At 45.2% G+C, this 22,897-nt stretch overlaps 1 protein-coding gene across 1 annotated transcript in view; it reads left to right on the top strand.

The window, feature by feature from the left end:
* Positions 1-22,897, top strand: part of CWC22 (CWC22 spliceosome associated protein homolog) — a 79,963-nt gene that overhangs the window by 37,932 nt on the left and 19,134 nt on the right. The window contains exon 13 of the mRNA XM_044304730.1: positions 2,793-2,853. Coding sequence (XP_044160665.1) covers positions 2,793-2,853 — 61 coding nt within the window. The remainder of the gene's footprint in view (positions 1-2,792; positions 2,854-22,897) is intronic.

Raw genomic sequence — 22,897 nt, 5'->3', positions numbered from 1 at the left:
TTCACACTACTCACTGTGATTGTGCGATGAGGAGGAATAGGGGCTTGGGGCCCCCATTGTGTTGATTGCAGGGGTTCCAGCACTGGGGTCCCCATTGATCAGACGTTAATCACCTATCCTGAGAATTGTGCGAAAACCCCTTTTAAAAGGAATGTCACCTTGGACCTCATTAACGACAGTAATATGTGAATAGAGCGCCTGCCTCTGACTGCTGATCACTCTCCCTTTTAAGAGAACGGTACTGATATTTCAATAATAGGAAAAAAAAAGTTTGAAAAAATGCTTTGTATGTAATGAAAGTGCACGGACCAGAGCTGGCAATACGGTGACAAGTACATCTGGGAAACTTAACATTACTATCAAATACATTTTGTACAGTCTGAAAATTGCCTCCCAGGGAAGCAGGGGCTGTTAAATCATTAGAGGATTTCCAAATGAAATCAGATACATTTATTGTAGAAAAGCTCCAGTCGAGTTATGGGAACGGGCAGGCTCCATTAAGCATCTGTAGGTAGCAGTACATTTTACGGTCACAAAAAGCCATTACACCAGCATTATTTTGATCCAGGCTTTTTGCCGATGACACATATTTGAAAGCCAGACATTATTTTGCTTCAGAATTATTTTTTTTCTCCCACTGCATTGCTGAAAAGTAAATAGGAAAAATAGATGTTTAAAGTCCGATGAAATCGCTGCATTACCATATGATTATCAGCAGGTAAAATCAGAACTAGGCTGCCTGCCTGATGTAAGATTATCAATGTGCCAGTTTTGTTCTGAGCATGTATGTGGCTAGAGAAAGAAACGGGACAGTATTTATACGAGGGGGAAAATTGCTGCTTTTTGCTTGCGTGAATCAAGTTGAAATGTTTTGTGAATTAGGATGTTTGCAGCATATCATTACCGTCATATATGTAAATGGATTAAAGGGTTTTTCCTAGATGTTTTAACTGATGACCTATCCTAGATAGGTCATAATCATCTGATCGGTGGGGGTCCGACACCTCTGAGCGCCGAGGCCTCATTGCAGCTTACCAAGCATAGCGGCTGTGCTTGGTATCGCAGCTCAAGCCATGTGACCGGCGAACGTGACGTCACTGGCCTAGGGAAAGCTGTAAGAAGACCGTGGCACTCACAGGATTGCCGGTGTCTTGTCAAACAGCCGATCGGCGGGATTGCCGGTTATTGGACACCTACCGATTACCTATCCAGAGAATAGGTCACCAGTAAAAATATTTTGGAAAACCCCTCTAAATGTTTAATGGGATGCTCACCCTTCAACACCACTTTCTTCAATCTAAATAGATCCAGAATTCTGTGCCAATTGATTTCCTTAAATAGTTGTCTATTTATCATTAGAATGAGCGGTTTGTGAGGGGTCACGAGCTGGATTTGCAATGATCAGGTTTTTCCCAAAAAGGGCAAAAAAAAGTGGTTGTCTGTGGTGAAGGTGCCCTTTAATACATCTTTCTATCAATCAGAGCTCCATTTTTGAATACAGAACTCAACACCCTCTGCCTAGACATGCTGTTAAGGGGCTTGTCCCATGACAAACATATATCCCCTATCCACAGGATATGGGATATGAGCTGAATGGAGCAGGCGGTCGCGCATGGACAGTGGAGTGCTGTACTCGGCTGTCTTCAGCAGTCCCATAGAGTTGAAAGAATGGCAGCGGAGATGTGTGACTGCCTGCTCCATGCCAATGAGGGAGCTCGATGCCCTGGTTATCGTGATCACCAGGGGCCCTAGTGGTTGGACCATTGACGATCTGGCACTTATCCGCTGTGCTGCAGATGGGGGACGATCAAATTCCAGCTGCCACTAGTTTACTGCATCCTCCCCTGGTGTCATTTTATCATTTAACGATGCAGGAGATTTGGAGCTCTGTTAGGAAAATTGAGTTCTGGCTGCTATAATGGTAAGGCCACATGGAGCACGACTATGGTGTGGCCATGGTTTTTAATCAACTTGCAGCTCTTGACAGTCAGTTTGAAAACTGACACTTTTCAGTAAAACTGGATGTCGCTGCTGATTGCAGCTGCTCCGTGTATACTTACCCTCAAGATGTGTTAAAGGGGTTGTCCGGTTCAGAGCTGAACCTGGACATACCCTTATTTTCACCCAGGCAGCACCCCTGATGTTGGCATCGGAGCATCTGATGCTACAATGTGGTCCCTTGCCCTGCGCTAGTTTACGCAGGGCACGGGCTCTTTTTGTTTACAATAACACACTGCTGGGCGGAAGCTTCTGCCCGGCAGTGTGTTCGGTGACGTCATCGGCTCAGATGGGCATGCTTTAGCACTGCCCTAGCCGTTTTACGGGCTAGAACTCGCCCATCAGTGCCGGGGATGTCACCGGGCTTCCTGGCAGCCTTATGGAGAACCTGGTTCGTCACTGGAACTCCTAAAAATGCCTTTGTCCTGCGCAGTTTAGTGCAGGGCAAAGGAGAGCATCGGAGCATGAACTGCTCCGATGCTCGTCAGGGGGGCTGCCGGGGTGAAAATGGAGGTATGTCCGGGGTCAGCTCTGAACCCTAACAACCCCTTTAAGAAGCTGATCAGCAGAGTATATTGGTCCTAAGAGTGACATGGACTTGGGCTCAGCATCATGAGGGAGATTGAGAAAAAGCTGGAGCAGCTGAGAACAGATGTGTTCCTTTTGCGATCATGTACAGCTCCCCAGGATGGTAGTAATCTGTCTGCTCCACCACTAAATAGAAGGAAAAGTTTGAATATGTGCAGTTATTATTTTCAGAATATTAATAACATTTTTTTTTTTTCCTATTTCAGCTTAGATTTTGAGGAGTGTGCTCACAAGCTGATAAAGATGGACTTCCCAGATAGTCAGACGGTACGTTCTACACACCAGTAATGTCTGTATATTGAATGTCTCTCCTAAAGTGAACTGCGCAGAGGTGGCGTTCATGTCTCTTGTAGACTATGGTAGTCATTTCCAGCTCTTAATGAGCTGCAAGATGTGTTCTTGATGGTCCATAGCTTGAAAACAAGCTGCAGGAGTGGCGTGTGAAAGGAAATGTTCAACGACTTGCGTTATTCACATTTGTATTGTTTTTTAATGGTGTATGTTCCAGTGGTCTGCAACATGCAGCTCTCCAGCTGCGGTGAGACTACTACTCCCAATATTTTCATCACAGCTGGATACCCGTATGTTGCTGGTCGATGGTATATTCCATCTGAATGTCATAGTAACATCAGGTTTCAAATATCACAATGCTGTTGAAGCTCAAACAATGATAATTTGGTGAAAACTGAAAACGTGAGCATTGGACGTGAACTAGATTTTATGTAGGTGGTATATGGCAACATCGCCCTCGGGCACCGTTCATGTGAACAGTGGATCACAATCCCTTTAGCCCCTAATGCTCTGCAGCATAATAGTATATCCTATGTAGCCTGTTCTGTGTCTGGGGTCAGCAACCTTCGACACTCCAGCTGTTGTGAAACTACAATTCCCAGCACGCTCCATTAATGATTATGGGGGTTCTGAGAAGAGAAGAACAAGTGTGCATGCTGGGAGTTGTAGTTTCACAACAGATGGAGTGCCCCGAGGTCTCCTACCCCTGTTCTATGTAGTTCTTGCGAGCTAGCATACTATGTTGACACATGCAATGCTCCTGTGCTTACACCACAATAGCATCCTGGCTTGTAAGACCTACACAGTACATGTTGCAGTTGCGAACTGTATTATCTTCTGGATGTGTCATCAATATCAGAACTGTGGGGGTCGGACACCCGGCACCCCCTCTGATCAGCTGTTTAGGGAAGCCCCCAACACTGGAAACTAAACGGGGGACAGAGCCGGAAGCAGAACACTGTGCCCATGCTGTGTAGTGGCCATGCCAGCGTACTACAGCCCAGCTCCTATTCTAGTGGGAGGGTAGGTCATCAGTATCAGAAAGTTGGAATGCCCCTTTAACGAGTTAAAGAGGAAGTGTCTACTCTCCTGAAATGTCTGTTTTTGTAAATTCTTGCCTTCTTCATGGAGCAACTTCTCCGAGAACTGTATACTAACCTTCCTTTGTTATTCCTCCATTTTCTATATCAATGGGTTCTGTCATTGCTCGTCGTATCAGACTGTGAAAGCGCACACCTTATAGCCAAGGGGAATGATAGTGGCAACTTGTAAATATAATTCTTTCCAGGAGGACTAGCAGAGGAACAACATTACACCACGTTCTTATGAAAGGTGCTCCAGCATTGCTATTTTTTGGCGAGTACAGTTATTTAGTAAAACCTACATGCCAGGAGGTTTACCTTTTGCTTTCAAGTTTAGCCCTTTGGCAGACACAATTAAGCAGGTAAAATTCTAGAATTGGGAGATTCTCAGGAACGAGGAAGGGTTACAAGATGTAATAGGTAGTAAACCACTGATCACTTTTAAGAAGTGCCACACGATCAGGGATAAACTAGTAAGAAGTAGATTGAGGGAAACCAAAGCTAAGAACTGGCTCACTGAATGTACTCCAGTAGGGAGCCACAAATGTGGCGATTGCTCATTTTGCAAACGGGTTATACAAGGCAAGTATGTCTTCTTTGCAGGCATTGAACATAGGCTCATGTAGTTCACCACGTGCAAAACTAAGTATGTAGTTTACCTGGTCTTGTGCTCCTGTGGATCTTTCTACATAGGGAAGACTATTCGCCCTATGTATGAAAGGTTCACAGGGAGCACATAAATTCTGTTAGATCAGGAAAGGGATGTCCAAGATTGATTGAACACGTGGTGAACTTGCATGATAGCAATGTTAGATGCCTAAAGTTTGTGGCTCTAGAGCAGGTGCTTGCACCACCTGCAAGAGGGGATAGAGATCGCCTCATTATGCAGAGGGGGGCAGACTGGATCATTCGCACCAATGCGATGGGACCGTTAGGGTTAAACGACCGAAATGATTTAAGTGTATATTTATGAGGAGACACACATCTAGATTAGCCTTTATATGTAAATGTAGTTATTGTCAGGGATGATTTTATGTCCGATACTGTGTACATGGTCCGGTCACTGCTCAGGAAGCTGTTTACTGATATGCCTTAGCGTCAGAGGTTGCCTAGGCAACTTGGGACCTGGTATAAAGGAGCGCACAGTTAGCGTGATGAGATCAGAGGCCAGAGGAAGCACAAGGTCGCCTGTTTGATCACTCAGCATATATACGCTTCTGTCCGCCCCAGCCTGCTGAAACTTTGTATCCGATTCCACAAGAATAAAGTTACTACTTGCAACATCCTGGTGAGTGCCGCTATCTTTATTCCTTCTACTTATCGCACCAACATGCCAGGAGAGCTGTCAGACCTCATATAGTACATGACATGTAAATACATGACAATCTCTTTCTAACAAAGCTAGAACCAGCTTTTTACAGAACATATGGCTGGTGGCAGATAAAGATTTAAACTGAGCACGTGCGACCACCTCAGTGAGGTGAACATGAAATAAGGAAAAGAAGAAACAGCAGGTGGCGCTGTACAGATACGATGCATTTTATTGAATAGCTCACTGGCTATACAAATTTTTTAATTACATGCAGTTATATAAGTATTCAGATCCAGATGCCTGTTTGAAAAATGTAGAATAGAATATTTTTTTGCGGCACATCCCCCTTAATAGTTACACTGAATAGCTTTGGTTCTCCAAGCTCTAACAGAACGGCAGTCTCAATTTTGCAAAAAAACTGAACAGAGCATTTAAAAGCAGGTAAAAGCATTTAAAAGCAGGTACCTCCTGATTCAAACAGAGAGGCTGGCCCTGCAGAATATACCTTTCCATGTCACGCCTGATTAATTAAACGTGCAATGATGTTAATTATACTGTAATACTTATCACCCACTGGGCGTTCCATTTCTTCACTTCTGTATTTTCCTTCTCGGTATCTATCTTGTAGCGTGGCAGATTATCCCACAGGATTGACCCTTCAAGGCTTCCAAAACCCATGATTTATAGTTCTCTGCTTTTCAGATTTTGCATGTGGTGTTGGACCCCATCGCCTCTCTAGTTTTTAATAGTAAGGATTTTTTTTTTTAAATAAAATCTCTTTGCTCTCCCTCCACTTCTTGTCCAGTCTGGGTCTTATATTTGTCCCTGTGTTTTTATTATTTTTCACCCCCCACTCTTTTTTCCATGTCAGATTTTAGTTTAACGCTCCGTGCTCCTTAGATCTTTAAATGGCACATTTGGCTGCCTGCTATTTTTTTATTTTCTTTTTTTTTGGTACACATTCCCTCTTGCGGGTCTATTTTTTGCAGAGTGCACCTCTTTGTCCTGCATGCATCTTGCTAGACGACACAAATTGGCAGTTACAACACGGAGATAGTACATTGAAAGTGCTGTTTGTCCTGTGCACCCAGAAAAAGACTCCACAGGCATTGCATTGTGCTGTATAATTGCTGGGTAATGCTACATTGCAGTGGAGTATATTTAGTGGGTTTTTAGTCGCCTTATGAGAAACGTCCTCCAGTAGTTAGTTTGGCAATGGACTTGTGTAATGAAAGAACAGTAGAAAAACAGCAAATGCGTTGACAGCTGTTTTGCACTAGGCAAAGAATATTATGAATGTGGGATATTTTAAATTTAACCATCATAGTGCCTGGCTATACCTGTTTACTCTAGCATCTAAAGCATCATAAATAAGCTCTGCCGTATATTTTTTAGACTGAAAATTGTATGACACTTAATGCATTCATTATGTCATGTGATATACTGTGCGTGGCTGTTCTATACTGAGACTTAGTCTGCAATAAAGTGACCTTGGAAGAAAGGTGTGTCAGAGCCATGATATATTACGCCAGTGCCTTTTTATTATACTGTTGCATTGATCACAAATCACTGTTTTCCTCAACTCAAAAGAGAATGTAGCGTCCAAAAATGATCTATAGTTTGAATCACGTTTTTGTTTTTTTATTCTATCTTTTCACTTCATTATTTATATTTAAAAGTCATCCGAAAATCTTGCAGTTTTCACTTCGACTACTCTGATAAGTGAGCCTCATAATAAGCTGACACTTGCACTTCTCTAGTGATAGTTTATAGTATTGGATAACCCCTTTAACGTTTCTTTAGACGTAGCCATATGTATGAGGACTTTTCAGGACTAGTTGTTTGAGGGTGGTTGTTTTTTTTCAGCACTAACCCCATTTTGGGGCACATATCATCATGTGTTTTTTTTTTTTTTTTTTTTTTTTTTTTTATAAAAAAGATAAAATATACATTTATTTTTTCAGGACTTGTAGCTTTTATTAAAACCTTTTTTAGGGCACAGACTTCTGTTTTTCCCTAAGATAAATGAGCAAAAACCGATTGATATACCTATTTAACCTCTTCAGGACACATGACGTACCGATACGTCATGATGCCCTGGTACTTAAGGACACATGACATACCGGTACGTCATGTGTTGTTCCGATCACTGCCGCCCGACTGGCAGTGATCGGAACAAGGTGCCTGCACAAATCATTGAGCAGGCACCTAGGCTAAATGCGCGGGGGGGTCCCGTGACCCCCCCATGTCGGCGATCGCAACAAACCGCAGGTCAATTCAGACCTGCGGTTTGATGCGCTTTTTGCCGTTTCTGATCACCGCGGGGATCAGAAACTTTACAATGCCCAGAATATATATGTTCTTCCTCCCCCTGCACCCCTGAATGATGATATGTGGGCGGGTGGTGCAGGGGGAGGGGTGCGGGAGGCGGGCGGTGCGGCAGGCGGGATCGCGATCCCCCGCCCGCCTCCGCTTGAATAATCGTTGGTTTCTAGTGGGTATACCAGGGTGCCAGCACATTGCTGGCACCCTGGTATAAACGGCTGACATCGTTGATGCGGTCAGCCGTTTAACCCTTTCCATACAGCGGTCCGTACGGACCGCTGTATGGAAAAGGTTAACAGCGCAGGGAGCTCCCTCCCTCTCCGATCGGGGGGCTGCTGTACCTTTGCAGCCCCCCGATGGAGAGGGAGGGAGCCCCCAGACAGCCCCCCCAGAGCCCCGTCCTTACCCTTCCCCGTCTGCGCAGTTCTGACCATAACTGAGCAGACGGGGAAGGTTCCCATGGCAACAGGACGCCTGCTCAGGCGTCCTGCTGTCCATGGTGCTGAACAGATCTGTGCTGAAAGCATAGATCTGTTCAGTGTAAGTAAAATACAGTGCAGTACCCTATATAGAGTACAGTACTGTATTATACAGACATCAGACCCACTGGATCTTCAAGAACCAAGTGGGTCTGGGTAAAAAAAAAAAGTGAAAAAAAGTGAAAAGAAAGTAAAAATCAAAAAACACATTTATCACTGATTAAAAATGAAAAAAATTGAGACCCTACTTAAGATAATCGCCCAAAAACTGAAAAAACTATGGCTCTTAGACTATGAAAACACTAAAACATCATTTTTTTTTGTTTCAAAAATGAAATCATTGTGTAAAACTTACATAAATTAAAAAAAGTATACATATTAGGTATTTCCGCGTCCGTATGGACCGGCTCTATAAAAATATCACATGACCTAACCCCTCAGGTGACCACCGTAAAAAAATATAAATAAAAACGGTGTAAAAAAAGCAATTTTTTGTCATCTTACATCACAAAAAGTGCAATAGCAAGCGATCAAAAAATCATATGCACCCCAAAATAGTGCCAATCAAACCGTCATCTCATCCCGCAAAAAATGAGACCCTACTCAAGATAATCGCCCAAAAACTGAAACAACTATGGCTCTTAGACTATGGAGACACTAAAACTTTTTTTGTTTTAAAAATGAAATCATTGTGTAAAACTTACATAAATAAAAAAAAAATTGTATACATATTATGTATCGCCGCGTCCGTGACAACCTGCTCTATAAAATTACCACATGATCTAACCTGTCAGATGAATGTTGTAAATAACAAAAAAAAAAAACTGTGCCAAAAAGGTATTTCTTGTTACCTTGCCGCACAAAAAGTGTAATATAGAGCAACCAAAAATCATATGTACCCTAAACTAGTACCACCAAAACTGCCACCCTATCCCGTAGTTTCTAAAATGGGGTCACTTTTTTAGAGTTTCTACTCTAGGGGTGCATCAGGGGGGCTTCAAATGGGACATGGTGTCAAAAAAACCAGTCCAGCAAAATCCAGCCTTCCAAAAACCGTATGGCATTCCTTTCCTTCTGCGCCCTGCCGTGTGACCGTACAGCAGTTTACGACCACATATGGGGTGTTTCTGTAAACTACAGAATTAGGGCCATGAATAATGAGTTTTGTTTGGCTGTTAACCCTTTCTTTGTAACTGGAAAAAAAATATTAAAATGGAAAATCTGCCAAAAAAGTGAAATTTGGAAATTGTATCTCTATTTTCCATTAAATCTTGTGCAACACCTAAAGGGTTAACGACGTATGTAAAATCAGTTTTGAATACCTTGAGGGGTGTAGTTTCTTAGATGGGGTCACTTTTAGGGAGTTTCTACTCTAGGGGTGCATCAGGGGGCTTCAAATGGGACATGGTGTAAATTAAACCAGTCCATAAAAATCAGCCTTCCAAAAACCAAACGGTGCACCTTTCACTCTACGCCCCGCTGTGTGCCCGTACAGTAGTTTACGGCCACATATTGGGTGTTTCTGTAAACGGCAGAGTCAGGGCAATAAAGATACAGTCTTGTTTGGCTGTTAACCCTTGCTTTGTTAGTGGAAAAAATGGGTTAAAATGGAGAATTAGACAAAAAAATTAAATTCTCAAATTTCATCCCCATTTGCCAATAACTCTTGTGCAACACCTAAAGGGTTAACGACGTATGTAAAATCAGTTTTGAATACCTTGAGGGGTGTAGTTTCTTAGATGGGGTCATTTTTGGGAGGTTTCTATTATCTAAGCCTCACAATATGACTTCAAACCTGAACTGGTCCATAAAAAGTGGGATTTTGAAGATTTCTGAAAATTTTCAAAATTTGCTTCTAAACTTCTAAGCCTTGTAACATCCCCAAAAAATAAAATATCATTCCCAAAATGCTACAAACATGAAGTAGACATATGGGGAATGTAAAATCATCACAATTTTTGGGGGTATTACTATGTATTACAGAAGTAGAGAAACTGAAACTTTGAAATTTGCAAATTTTTGAAATTTTTTGGTAAATTAGGTATTATTTTGTGCAAAAAAATTAATTTTTTTGACTTCATTTTACCAGTGTCATGAAGTACAATATGTGACGAAAAAACAATCTCAGAACGGCCTGGATAAGTCAAAGCGTTTTAAAGTTATCAGCACTTAAAGTGACACTGGTCAGATTTGCAAAAAATGGCCTGGTCCTAAGGTGTAAAAAGGCTGTGTCCCTAAGGGGGTTAAAGGGCTTCTGTCACCCCACTAAAGTCATATTTTTTTTTTTTTTGGGCTAGTTACATTCCTTATAGTGCGATATATGAAAATATAATGGTGTTACTTACTTTCATTCAGCCGTTTCTTATAAAAACGAAGTTTTATAATATGTAAATCGGGTCTCTACCAGCAAGTAGGGCGTCTACTTGCTGGTAGCCACCGCAAAAAAACGCCCCCCTCGTCGTGTTGATTGACAGGGCCAGCCGCGATCTACTCCTCCGGCCGGCCCTGTCAGCATTTAAAAAATCGCGCGCCTCTGTTCATTCGGCGCAGGCGCTCTGAACTCCCTCAGTGCGCCTGCGCCGACGACATCACCGAAAGAGAAGACGTCATCGGCGCAGACGCACTGAGGGAGTTCTGAGGAGACGAGCCTCCTCATCTCAGAGCGCCTGCGCCGAATAAACAGAGGCGCGCGATTTTTTTAAATGCTGACAGGGCCGGCCGGAGGAGGAGATCGCGGCTGGCCCTGTCAATCAACACGACGAGGGGGGCGTTTTTTTGCGGCGGCTACCAGCAAGTAGACGCCCTACTTGCTGGTAGAGACCTGATTTACATATTATAAAACTTCATTTTTATAAGAAACTACCATGCAGGATAAGTAGTGTAATCATTTTCTAGTTTAGGCCATTACGAATAAGGCAATACCTTTTTTTTTTTTTTTTTTAACAACAAATTTTTATGGGAAAACGTGGAATTTTTTTTTATTGATAACACTTTTTTTTATTTAATTTACTGCAATTTTAGTCCTAAAAGTGAATTGTTTGATGGCTAACATAACACACTGCACTACTTATTGTAGTGCAGTATATTATGGCTGCCATTTTGCACTAACATGCAGCCTGTTAGACCCAACCTCTGGCTTCTGTACTTGGCAGAGGCCATTGTTGGTTCTCCATTGCAAACATCGGCACTCTGCAATCACTTTGCGAGGATCTATGTGCAGGGGGTGAAAAAGGGAGCCCTTTCCCCCTGAAACCACTTAGATGCCTTGTTCGCTATTAACCAAGGCATCTAAGGAGTTACATGGCCGGGATTAGCACAGGATGCTGGGTGACATTAGGCACAGGAGTCCTGTGCCGGATTAAGTGATCTGTTCTGCTATAACTTGGCCACTATCACAAATCATCTTTACTAAAAACACAAAAAAAAGTGCATTTATTCTCTTTATCTTGTCGTAACTCACTCATTATCGATTGCTGTACAGACCAGCAGGCCTGACTCATGAATGGTTACCGAAGTGGTGAGGGCTCAATTGCCTCCTGACTTTTTAGTTGGGTTTCGTTCGCCTGTTTTACAGACATCTGTCTCTTGAAAAGATTCCATTTTTTTTCTGCAGGGGCACAGATGGCCTCCTAATTGTACTGATTTCTATGTGATCACTAATCGAGGAACGTTTCTCGCTGGTATCATTGGGGGACACAGGACCGTGGGTATAGCTTGCTGCTGCCACTAGGAGGCGACACTAGGCTGAAAAGTGATAACTCCTCCCCTGCAGGCTATACCCCCTCCAGCCTGGAGAGAGCATATCAGTTTTTAGCTTAGTGTCGTAGGAGGCAGACCTCCCTGCTTAGCAGGGTGGCCTTTTTTGATTTTCTTAATTTTGTTATTTTTTACAGATTCATGGATGGGGCACAGGCACGCTTGCGTCCCTGTCTCCCTGGGAGGCTGGCCGGTGTTGCTTGTTCCACCGCCTTGCCTCCCCCAAGAAGACAAAGTGGACCAGGGCAGCCTCGCTCCCCTGCTTCCCGCCAGCAAGAGGGACACCTGCTCTCCAGCCCTTCTCTGCCCGGACCCCTGATGCCTGGTGCCAGCGGTCGTGGGGTGTCCCTGCTGGTACAAGACTATGGGTGAAGAACACAGATGAAGGCAGGTGAGTATACTGTCCCTCTCTGTCCCCCTCACACCATGGCCCCCTCTTATGGAGGCTGCGAGTCCTCCCAACAGTTGCTGCATATTCCCTCAGTAATCGGGGAATGAAGGGGTTAATCCCGAACCGGCGGCGGCATTATTTTCCTCCCACCCCCCTCCGATCTGACATATCGGGCAGGGGACATTTAGAAACTAGCCCCTGCACTCTCAATGCCCCTTCCTCAGACCGTCCGGGTGGGCTCCCCGGTCGGCCAGGCACCGCGCCTCTAGCAGGTATGATCTTGGACGCCTGTTAGTGCCGATCGGGGTACCTCCGTTTCCCAACGGCGGAGCACAGAAAAATCTAGGCCCCGGCTTCATTCGGGCCTTACGATTCTTCCCGGCCGCGCTGTTTTGTTTTTTCCGACCCGCGGGTAGGTTCCATGGCCTCATTCATTGCACCGCCAGGTACCGCTGTGTTCGGCTGGCGGTGGGTCCCATGTGAAACTTTAGTTCCCGGCTTTGCGGCCTTCTAGGCCGCTACATCACCTCTGGTACGGAGGGCGGGTCCATATTCTGGCGCGAATTTTCCCCGGGAGCCAGCTGGCTCCGCTCTGGCTTTGGTCATTAACCCTTCCTAATCCGGTAACCAGATTACCCCTACCCTAGGTCTCTGTCTGCAGGCACGATGTGCCTTAATATGGCAGGATACAGCCTTTCTTCCTCCTTGTCCATTTAAGGTTAGGTCCTCACCTATATATATTTGTTCTTTTTAAATATATAAAAAATAAATATATAATAAAATAAAATAAAATTATTTTTAATTCAAAAAAAAAAAAAAAAAAAAAAGTGCGGCCATACAGGTCCTGCCCTTCTCACGGACCGAGCTCTATGCCCAGGGCCTGTTCCCAATCCCGGACAGTGGAGAATTTTTCAGTTCCTAACCCACCCTCCGGGGCCGTTGCTAATGCTCCAACTGTGCAAATCCAGTGGAGTTCATCTGACCTTACGGGCAGCTTGGTTGATAGTGCTTCACTCGGACAAGGCCAGTGGCGTACATATGAAAGGTCCCCAATCGCCCTTCGGGCCGTTTGGTTGATAATGATCCACTTGCGAAAATTCAGTGGAGGATATCTGACGGTTCCCAATCCGCCCTCTGAGGCCATTTGGTTGATATGGCTCCAACTGTGCAATTCCAGTGGAGTACATCTGACGGATTCCCATTCCGCCCTCTGGGCCGTTTGGTTGATACTGCTCCAACTGCGTAAATCCAGTGGGGTACTACTGGAGGATCCCAATCCGCCCTCTGAGGCCGGTTGGTTGATTATGTTCCAACTGCGCGAATCCAGTGGACTACATCTGAGGGACTCCCATTCCGCCCTCTGGACTGTTGGGTTGTTAATGCTCCAACTGCGTAAATCCAGTGGAGTACATCCGAAGAGTCCCCAATCCGCTCTCTGGGCCGTTTGGTTGATAATGCTCCAACTGCAAAGCCCAGTGGGTTACATTTGGAGGATCCCAATCCGCCCTCTGAGGCCGGTTGGTTAATAATACTACAACTGTGCAAATCCAGTTGAGGACAACTGACACTTCCCATCCACCCTCCGGGGGCGTCTGTTTGAGTTTTTTCCTCCGGCGCAACTCAGCGGAGGACCGCTGGAAGTTCCCAATCCACCCTCCTGGGTCGTTTGGTTAATAGAGCACCGTCTGCGCAATCGGTGAGCAGACCTTTAGTTCCATTCCACCTCCGGGGTAGTTGATTCTTATATCAACACCGCCACAGCCTGCAACAGCCATAGGCTAGAGGCTGAGGGGTGGAACTGCGCACGAGCGGGCCGAAGCAGGACAGTTATTCGGACTCTGACAGGAATCCGGATTATTTTTCCTAGATTACGTCCGTGCTCACCGGTTCTGGTGGATGCATTCTCCCTTTCCTTAGGCACTATTTACACTTCTACTAGATACAGTGCTTAATTTGGGTATTATCCCCTTCCTGAGGTGGACTGACCTCACTAGCATTGGCCTCAATGCCAGCCATAGGTGCCCTCGTTCTGTGAGTGGCGGAATTGAAGTTCCACTGAGCTCAGTATCGTCAGCATACCTTAACCTTTTGTATAGGTGGCATGATGGCATTCTCACTGCTGTCGCAGTGTTTACGTACGCATTACCCACTTACTGGGGTGGGATGATGGCACTTCCCACAGAGTACAGAACTCGTCATATGCAAGTTCTTGCTAGGTGCGTTACACCCTTCGATGGGTGTTGTATTTACACTACCTCGGGTTACAGTACTTACTGGATATGCTACTCCCGATCATAGGTAAAGCGTTTGCACTGCCACTGGGCGCAGTGCTTGCCGTAGATTTTTCCCCCTCCTTTCAGTAGGTAATTGCACTTCCGTAGGTTGCGGTTCTGACTATCACGCTACCCCCTTCCCTAACCGGGGGATTGCGCTTCTGTTGGTTACTATTCCATCTCCCATTTGCCATCACATACTTCCTATGGAATTACCCTCTACAAACGATCCGGTAACGGGGGAATCACTATGCATCTTTGCATGCTGTATTTCAGCTACGCCACGACTCTAGAGGCCTTGGTTTCCTTCACAGGTGGTCCGTGGCAACGTCGGTACCGCTGGTGCAGGATATTTCTCATCTAGTGGCATATGGATACTGCCACTGGAGACTATGGATACACCCATATTGTATCCCTCTTTTCTTCATGCACGTTATTGGAGACGCAAAAAGGTCGGCCTTTGTGCTCTCAGGGGTGTCACCCAGCCTTATGTGTCCTAGACTCCCCACCCCCATGAGCCTCCACCATTCAGGTCAGTCACACTGCACAGAGTACTGTGGTCAAGATCCAGCAAGCAGAATATTCCACCGACTCCGGATTCTTCGTCCACCACTCATCCTTGTCTAGGTGAGTGCGTTATGCTGGCAATCGGCAGTGGCTACTACAACGGCTTCTCCTTCGCAGGGTAGTCTTCACGCTAGGGCTAGATGCTCCTTATCGCTGTAGCGGGACAGCCCCCTTCAGGTAGGGGTTCTACCCTAGTACTAATTCGGCAGTTGCTCCTGTTCAGCGCCCTTGTCAGGTGGAGGGTTTAAGGTTAGCTCTACTACCTGGGCCAGTTTGATACCAGAACTTCTACTGGATGTCCTCAGGCCTTCTCCTCATGTCCACGCTGGCGGAGCATGCGGTGACCCCTACCGCTCGAGGGGTGTTTGAGTCGCCATTACATGCTAAGGGTCCTACTGCATAGTTCTTTCGTCAGGCAACGGATTCCTCTAACACGAGAATCAGTGACCTCTACGGTGTGGCCTACTCCTCGGCTGGAGTATGGCGTGAGCATTACTCTTGGGGCTTCCCTTGTAGGAGTATGGAGTATCGCATCACCACTAGACACTGTTGAGCTCCAGTCTCACAGGGGAATGGGCTTTAGCTCTGGCCTCTTTCTGGTTTACTACCAGTAAGGGTCCGTGGCTCGGACAACTGTTGTCCTCCTGCCACATTTAATCCATTCCATATGTTTGAGAAGGCTCTTGATGTGAGCCGTAACGCGTCAGAGTATTGTATGTGACCAATGGAGACATCATCTTTTGTTGAGGACTACAGTGAGTGCCGGTTTTTTCTTCATTCTTGTTATTAACTGTTATCCTTCTGTCGTCGGCTCGGGTGTGGCGATGGTTGATCAGCACCTACCTTTTGAGTGCGTTCTACTGGGTAGATCAGTCCCTACGGCACTCGTCAACACTGAAGTGCCGTTCTGAGCGGGACCTGGATTCTAGTAGTCATGACGTCACGCCATTGGTGCGACCTTCTCTTAAGATGTCAGTGATATCTACGTCACCTCAAGCTAATGGTGGTTGTTCTTTCACTGCTCATTCCGGGGGTGGACTGAGAGCCTTCCCAAGACTAGCGGAGCGTAGTCGAGCTCCACCCGGCAAGAGTATTCCTCTCATCTTTGTTCCACTCATCTGCCCTTCCAGGCAGCGTTGCTGCTTTGTTGAAGTATAGTCACTGACGGGGCTTCCCATCACTAGCGGTGCTCACATTGGCTTTACTTTACCTTTCCCGTGTGGTATTGATACTTTGGCCTGCAGTGGGGCACGCCTGGCTCAGGCGTTTGTTTCTTAGGGATTCTCAGGCAGCTTCTCTCACTAGAAATCTCACCACCTGCCTCTATGGCTATAAGGGTGTTGGTCTACCGATATTCCGCTCCCTAGGGTGCGTTCTCTGGACCAGAGGTGAATCCTACGGACTTGGCCTTTTTAGTTCTACTTCCACAGCTGCGGCCAGGAGCCGGCTGTTGGGTGGCATTATTATTTTTCATTTTTATTTTTTCTCTGGCGTTGATTCGCCTTTCTTGTACGTATTTTTTTTTTTTTTTTCTTTAAGTATGAACATGGGGCAGTGTTCCGTCCAGGATCCTCTTTTTTCGTGGAAGGTGGTCGCCTTTCCACACCTCACAGTACACGGACCGAGCTCTCCATCAGCCATGTGATTTGGCCTGTGAGCGTGCTTGTCCTTGTCTAGCGCTTACAGCCCTACGGACTTCTACCAATTCTTATCCTGGGGTCCTTGTCAAGGCTGACGGCCTCCAAAGGGTGTTTTCCAGATAGTTCCATTTAACAGTTGCTCGGGCAGTCTGCCCTCGGGTAGGCAACGCCCGACTGAGTCTTGGCCCACCCGACCAGCGGTCTGCGTTTCTCGGGTCAATCTCCTTCATGCGGTAGCTTCCAGTGTGGAAGGCAGTAGCTTGGTCTTCCGGACACACATTCATCAAGTCTTACCGGGTGCTTTCCTAGGCTCCGGCGGATATTGTTCCAGGCAGCAAATTCTTGCAGGCGGCAGTGAGTTGCGCGTCCTTGGAACGTTTTTTTTCTCCAGGGGCATGTGATTTTTTTCCCTCCCCGTGGACTGCTTTAGGACGTCCCACGGTCCTGTGTCCCCCAATGATACCAGCGAGAAAACGAGATTTTTGTGAAACTCACCTGTAAAATCTCTTTCTCGCGTGGTTCATTGGGGGACACAGCTCCCACCCAGTAATTTCTGTTTGCTCTGGTTGTTGGCGGTTGTGGAGCCAGTATGGCCCCAGTTCTGGTTTGATCTGACTGGCGGTGGTCAGTTGGTTGTTTACTGTATGGTTATTTTCTCCTACTCCTATGGCTTGGGCACAAACTGATATGCTCTCTCCAGGCTGGAGGGGGTATAGCCTGCAGGGGAGGAGTTATCACTTTTCAGCCTAGTGTCGCCTCCTAGTGGCAGCAGCAAGCTATACCCACGGTCCTGTGTCCCCCAATGAACCACGCGAGAAAGAGATTTTACAGGTGAGTTTCACAAAAATCTCGTTTTTGCTGCTTGCCTAAAAGAAATACATTGCATTTTTATTTTTTATTGGATTGGGGGGTTATGGTGTTATCTGCCAGTGATATGATTTTGTTGCCAAGTTTTAGTAATGCTATGACGTCACTGGGTCCACTACAGTGGACAATAGTTTCTAGAAGAGCCAGAAGCTGGAGAGCTACTTACAGGGGGCCCAAGAGCCGTGTGGGGCTCCTGAGCCATTGGACGGTAACGCTGATCCGTATGTCATTCCTTTTTATGTTCTGCTCAGTAATTGTTTTTAATTAGCGTGAAAAAAATGATTTGCCCACAATTGTTAAAGAAGCACTCCAGCATTTTGCAAACAGCATGCAGAGCAGCACAGGCTATTATTATAGGTTAATATATAAGCTCTTGTGCATTTCAGGTCCTGTTTTAGTTTATACACCATTTAGGAGTTGTCGGACATCTTCAATCCGTCTCTCACTTCCCATTATGCCTCTTGCACTTACTATGTTCTGTCTAAGGCTACTTTCACACTTAATAGGAAATTATGATGGCTCACCCTGTCAGTAACTAAGGAATTGGTGCTGCAAAGCCTGATGACTCACCCAGTCAGAAAAGTGTATGCAATAGATCAGGTATGCTCAACCTGCGGCCCTCCAGCTGTTGCAAAACTACAACTCCCAGCATTCTTGGACAGCCTACAGCAGGGCATTGTGGGAGTTGTAGTTTTACAACAGCTGGAGGGCCGCAAGTTGAGCATCCCTGGAATAGATGATTAGTTAAGGCTGAGCACTCACCACTTGGGTCATAGAAGACAATGTAGTTGTAAAACACCCGGGTGGTTTATTAATAAAATAAATACACATATAATGCATAAAATACAGTTAGCTAGATATGATGTATAATATAAAATCATGCGTAACAGTGTTGGATAAAATACATATAATTACACCATAGAAGATAAAAAATATATCATAAAATGATAAAGGGGATGAGCAGGTGTTAAATCACTAACACGATTATGTGAAGCAATGTCTCGTCCACCAATAAAGTATGTTTGCTGTCCGATCCTGGAACGTGAATACTGGGTAGTGACTTGTCAGTGTCACATATATGAATCCCAATTTTATTTTCTCCCATGTATGGAAGGCAATGTCATATGGATATATTGCACGGAGATGTTATACATATATCTGCTGACCAAAAGTCATCTGATTTTGCTCTACAGTACACACGTAACCTTATTGTAAAGTAGATGATGAATGATGCAATATACAGTCAGGTCCATAAATATTGGGACATCGACACAATTCTAACATTTTTGGCTCTACACACCACCTCAATGGATTTAAAATGAAACGAACAAGATGTGCTTTACCTGCAGACTGTCAGCTTTAATTTGAGGGTATTTACATCCAAATCAGGTGAACGGTGCAGGAATTACAACAGTTTGCATATGTGCCTCCCACTTGTTAAGGGTCAGCCAGTATGGTTACTGTTAACTGGGATACTCGGGCCGCTGTAGTATACTGTCTGCATCACTTAGTGAGTGTGTGTGGCAGCACTTTTTTACTCTGATGTACTCGGCATGTATTCAGCATCTATTTTGATGTATTTGATATTCATTTTTGTTTTCTTTTGATGTACTCAGTGTTTATTTTTTGTATTTATAGTAGGGTATCTAATAGACCCACCTTAGGGCACCTTATCTAGGCGCCTTGCACATTTGTCTTCAGGGCCATCCTAGGGCTTGTAGGAGGTTACTGAATACGGGATCACCCTATCGGGGCGGCCATTCCGTTTGGCATAGGGTGAGAATCGGGGAAACGTCCCCCATCAGACCATCACCATCCTGCCTAGAAATCCGTATTGTGGAATACAAATGATTGCTGTACTTACACAGACTTTCTTTTGATTTAATATTTCTTTTGTGTTTTGCATATTTTATGTTGGGTAATTTTAGCGCTTTGATTAACCACTTCAGCCCCGCTAGCTGAAACCCCCTTCATGACCAGAGCACTTTTTACACTTCGGCACTACACTACTTTCACCGTTTATCGCTCGGTCATGCAACTTACCACCCAAATGAATTTTACCTCCTTTTCTTCTCACTAATAGAGCTTTCATTTGGTGGTATTTCATTGCTGCTGACATTTCTACATTTTTTGTTATTAATCGAAATGTAACGATTTTTTTTTGCAAAAAAATGGAATTTTTCACTTTCAGCTGTAAAATTTTGCAAAAAAAACGACATCCATATATAAATTTTTCGCTAACTTTATAGTTCTACATGTCTTTGATAAAAAAAAATGTTTGGGCAAAAAAAAAATGGTTTGGGTAAAAGTTATAGCGTTTACAAACTATGGTACAAAAATGTGAATTTCCGCTTTTTGAAGCAGCTCTGACTTTCTGAGCACCTGTCATGATTCCTGAGGTTCTACAATGCCCAGACAGTAGAAAAACCCCACAAATTACCCCATTTCGGAAAGTAGACACCCTAAGGTATTCGCTGATGGGCATAGTGAGTTCATAGAACTTTTTATTTTTTGTCACAAGTTAGCGGAAAATTATGATGATTTTATTTTTTATGACAAAAAATAAAAAATTCTAGGAACTCGCCGTGCCCCTCACAGAATACCTTGGGGTGTCTTCTTTCCAAAATGGGGTCACTTGTGGCGTAGTTATACTGCCCTGGCAATTTAGGGGCCCAAATGTGTAAGAAGTACCTTGCAATCAAAATGTGTAAAAAATGGCTTGCAAAATCCGAAAGGTGCACTTTGGAATGTGGGCCCCTTTGCCCACCTTGGCTGCAAAAAAGTGTCACACATCTGGTATCGCCGTACTCAGGAGAAGTTGGGGAATGTGTTTTGGGTTGTCATTTTACATATACCCATGCTGGGTGAGAGAAATATCTTGGCAAAAGACAACTTTTCCCATTTTTTTTTATACAAAGTTGGCATTTGACCAAGATATATTTCTCACCCAGCATGGGTATAGGTAAAATGACACCCCAAAACACATTCCCCAACTTCTCCTGAGTACGGCGATACCACATGTGTGACACTTTTTTGCAGCCTAGATGCGCAAAGGGGCCCAAATTCCTTTTAGGAGGGCATTTTTAGACATTTGGATCCCAGACTTCTTCTCACGCTTTAGGGCCCCTAAAAAGCCAGGGCAGTATAAATACCCCACATGTGACCCCACTTTGGAAAGAAGACACCCCAAGGTATTCAATGAGGGGCCTGGCGAGTTCCTAGAATTTTTTATTTTTTTTTGCATAAGTTAGCGGATATTGATTTTTATTTTATTTTATTTTTTTTTTTCTCACAAAGTCTCACTTTCCGCTAACTTAGGACAAAAATTTCAATCTTTCATGGACTCAATATGCCCCTCACGGAATACCTTGGGGTGTCTTCTTTCCGAAATGGGGTCACATGTGGGGTATTTATACTGCCCTGGCTTTTTAGGGGCCCTAAAGCGTGAGAAGAAGTCTGGAATATAAATGTCTAAAAATGTTTACGCATTTGGATTCCGTGAGGGGTATGGTGAGTTCATGTGAGATTTTATTTTTTGACACAAGTTAGTGGAATATGAGACTTAGTAAGAAAAAACAAAAACAAACAAAAAATTTCCGCTAACTTGGGCCAAAAAAATGTCTGAATGGAGCCTTACAGGGGGGGTGATCAATGACAGGGGGGGTGATCAATGACAGGGGGGGTGATCAATGACAGGGGGGGTGATCAATGACAGGGGGGGTGATCAATGACAGGGGGGTGATCACCCATATAGACTCCCTGATCACCCCCCTGTCATTGATCACCCCCCTGGTAAGGCTCCATTCAGACGTCCGTATAATTTTTACGGATCCATGGATCGGATCCGCAAAACACATGCGGACGTCTGAATGGAGCCTTACAGGGGGGTGATCAATGACAGGGGGTGATCACCCATATAGACTCCCTGATCACCCCCCTGTCACTGATCACCCCCCCTGTAAGGCTCCATTCAGATGTCCACATGATTTTTACGGATCCATGGATACATGGATCGGATCCACAAAACACATGCGGACGTCTGAATGGAGCCTTACAGGGGGGTTATCAATGACAGGGGGTGATCAGGGTGATCACCCCCCTGTCACTGATCACCCCCCCTGTAAGGCTCCATTCAGACGTCCGCATGATTTTTACGGATACATGGATCGGATCCACAAAACACATGCGGACGTCTGAATGGAGCCTTACAGGGGGGTGATCAATGACAGGGGGTGATCAGGGTGATCACCCCCCCTGTAAGGCTCCATTCAGATGTCCGCATGATTTTTACGGATCCATGGATACATGGTTCGGATCCACAAAACACATGCGGACGTCTGAATGGAGCCTTACAGGGGGGTTATCAATGACAGGGGGTGATCAGGGTGATCACCCCCCTGTCACTGATCACCCCCCCTGTAAGGCTCCATTCAGATGTCCGCATGATTTTTACGGATCCATGGATACATGGTTCGGATCCACAAAACACATGCGGACGTCTGAATGGAGCCTTACAGGGGGGTTATCAATGACAGGGGGTGATCAGGGTGATCACCCCCCTGTCACTGATCACCCCCCCTGTAAGGCTCCATTCAGATGTCCGCATGATTTTTACGGATCCATGGATACATGGATCGGATCCACAAAACACATGCGGACGTCTGAATGGAGCCTTACAGGGGGGTGATCAATGACAGGGGGGTGATCAGGGAGTTTATATGGGGTGATTATGGGTGATCAGGGGTTCATAAAGGGTTAATAAGTGACGGGGGGGGGGGGGGTGTAGTGTAGTGTAGTGTTTGGTGCGACTTTACTGACCTACCTGTGTCCTCTGGTGGTCGATCCTAACAAAAGGGACCACCAGAGGACCAGGTAGGAGGTATATTAGACGCTGTTATGAAAACAGCGTCTAATATACCTGTTAGGGGTTAAAAAATTCGGATCTCCAGCCTGCCAGCGAGCGATCGCCGCTGGCAGGCTGGAGATCCACTCGCTTACCTTCCGTTCCTGTGAGCGCGCGCGCCTGTGTGCGCGCGTTCACAGGAAATCTCGCGTCTCGCGAGATGACGCGTATATATGCGTCCAGGAGGAGTAAAGCAACCACCTCCCGGACGCATATCTGCGTTAGGCGGTCGGGAGGTGGTTAAAGGCTATGTTTTAATTAGGGTGGTACTTTGTGAATACTCCATATTTGACTTTATACTACCTTGGCATACTGACCCTCTGACGGGCTACTTTCTTAGCTGTAATACAGTTTTATTACAGTCAGATGCCGCAATAAGCTATGAACGGTACAATGAGGGGTACAATGATGGTGGCGGCACAATC

Source organism: Bufo gargarizans, chromosome 8 (assembly GCF_014858855.1).
Source record: "Bufo gargarizans isolate SCDJY-AF-19 chromosome 8, ASM1485885v1, whole genome shotgun sequence".
Lineage (NCBI taxonomy): Eukaryota > Metazoa > Chordata > Amphibia > Anura > Bufonidae > Bufo > Bufo gargarizans.
The sequence above is the reverse complement of the archived record's forward strand: the minus strand, read 5'-3'. Positions and strand labels throughout refer to the sequence as shown.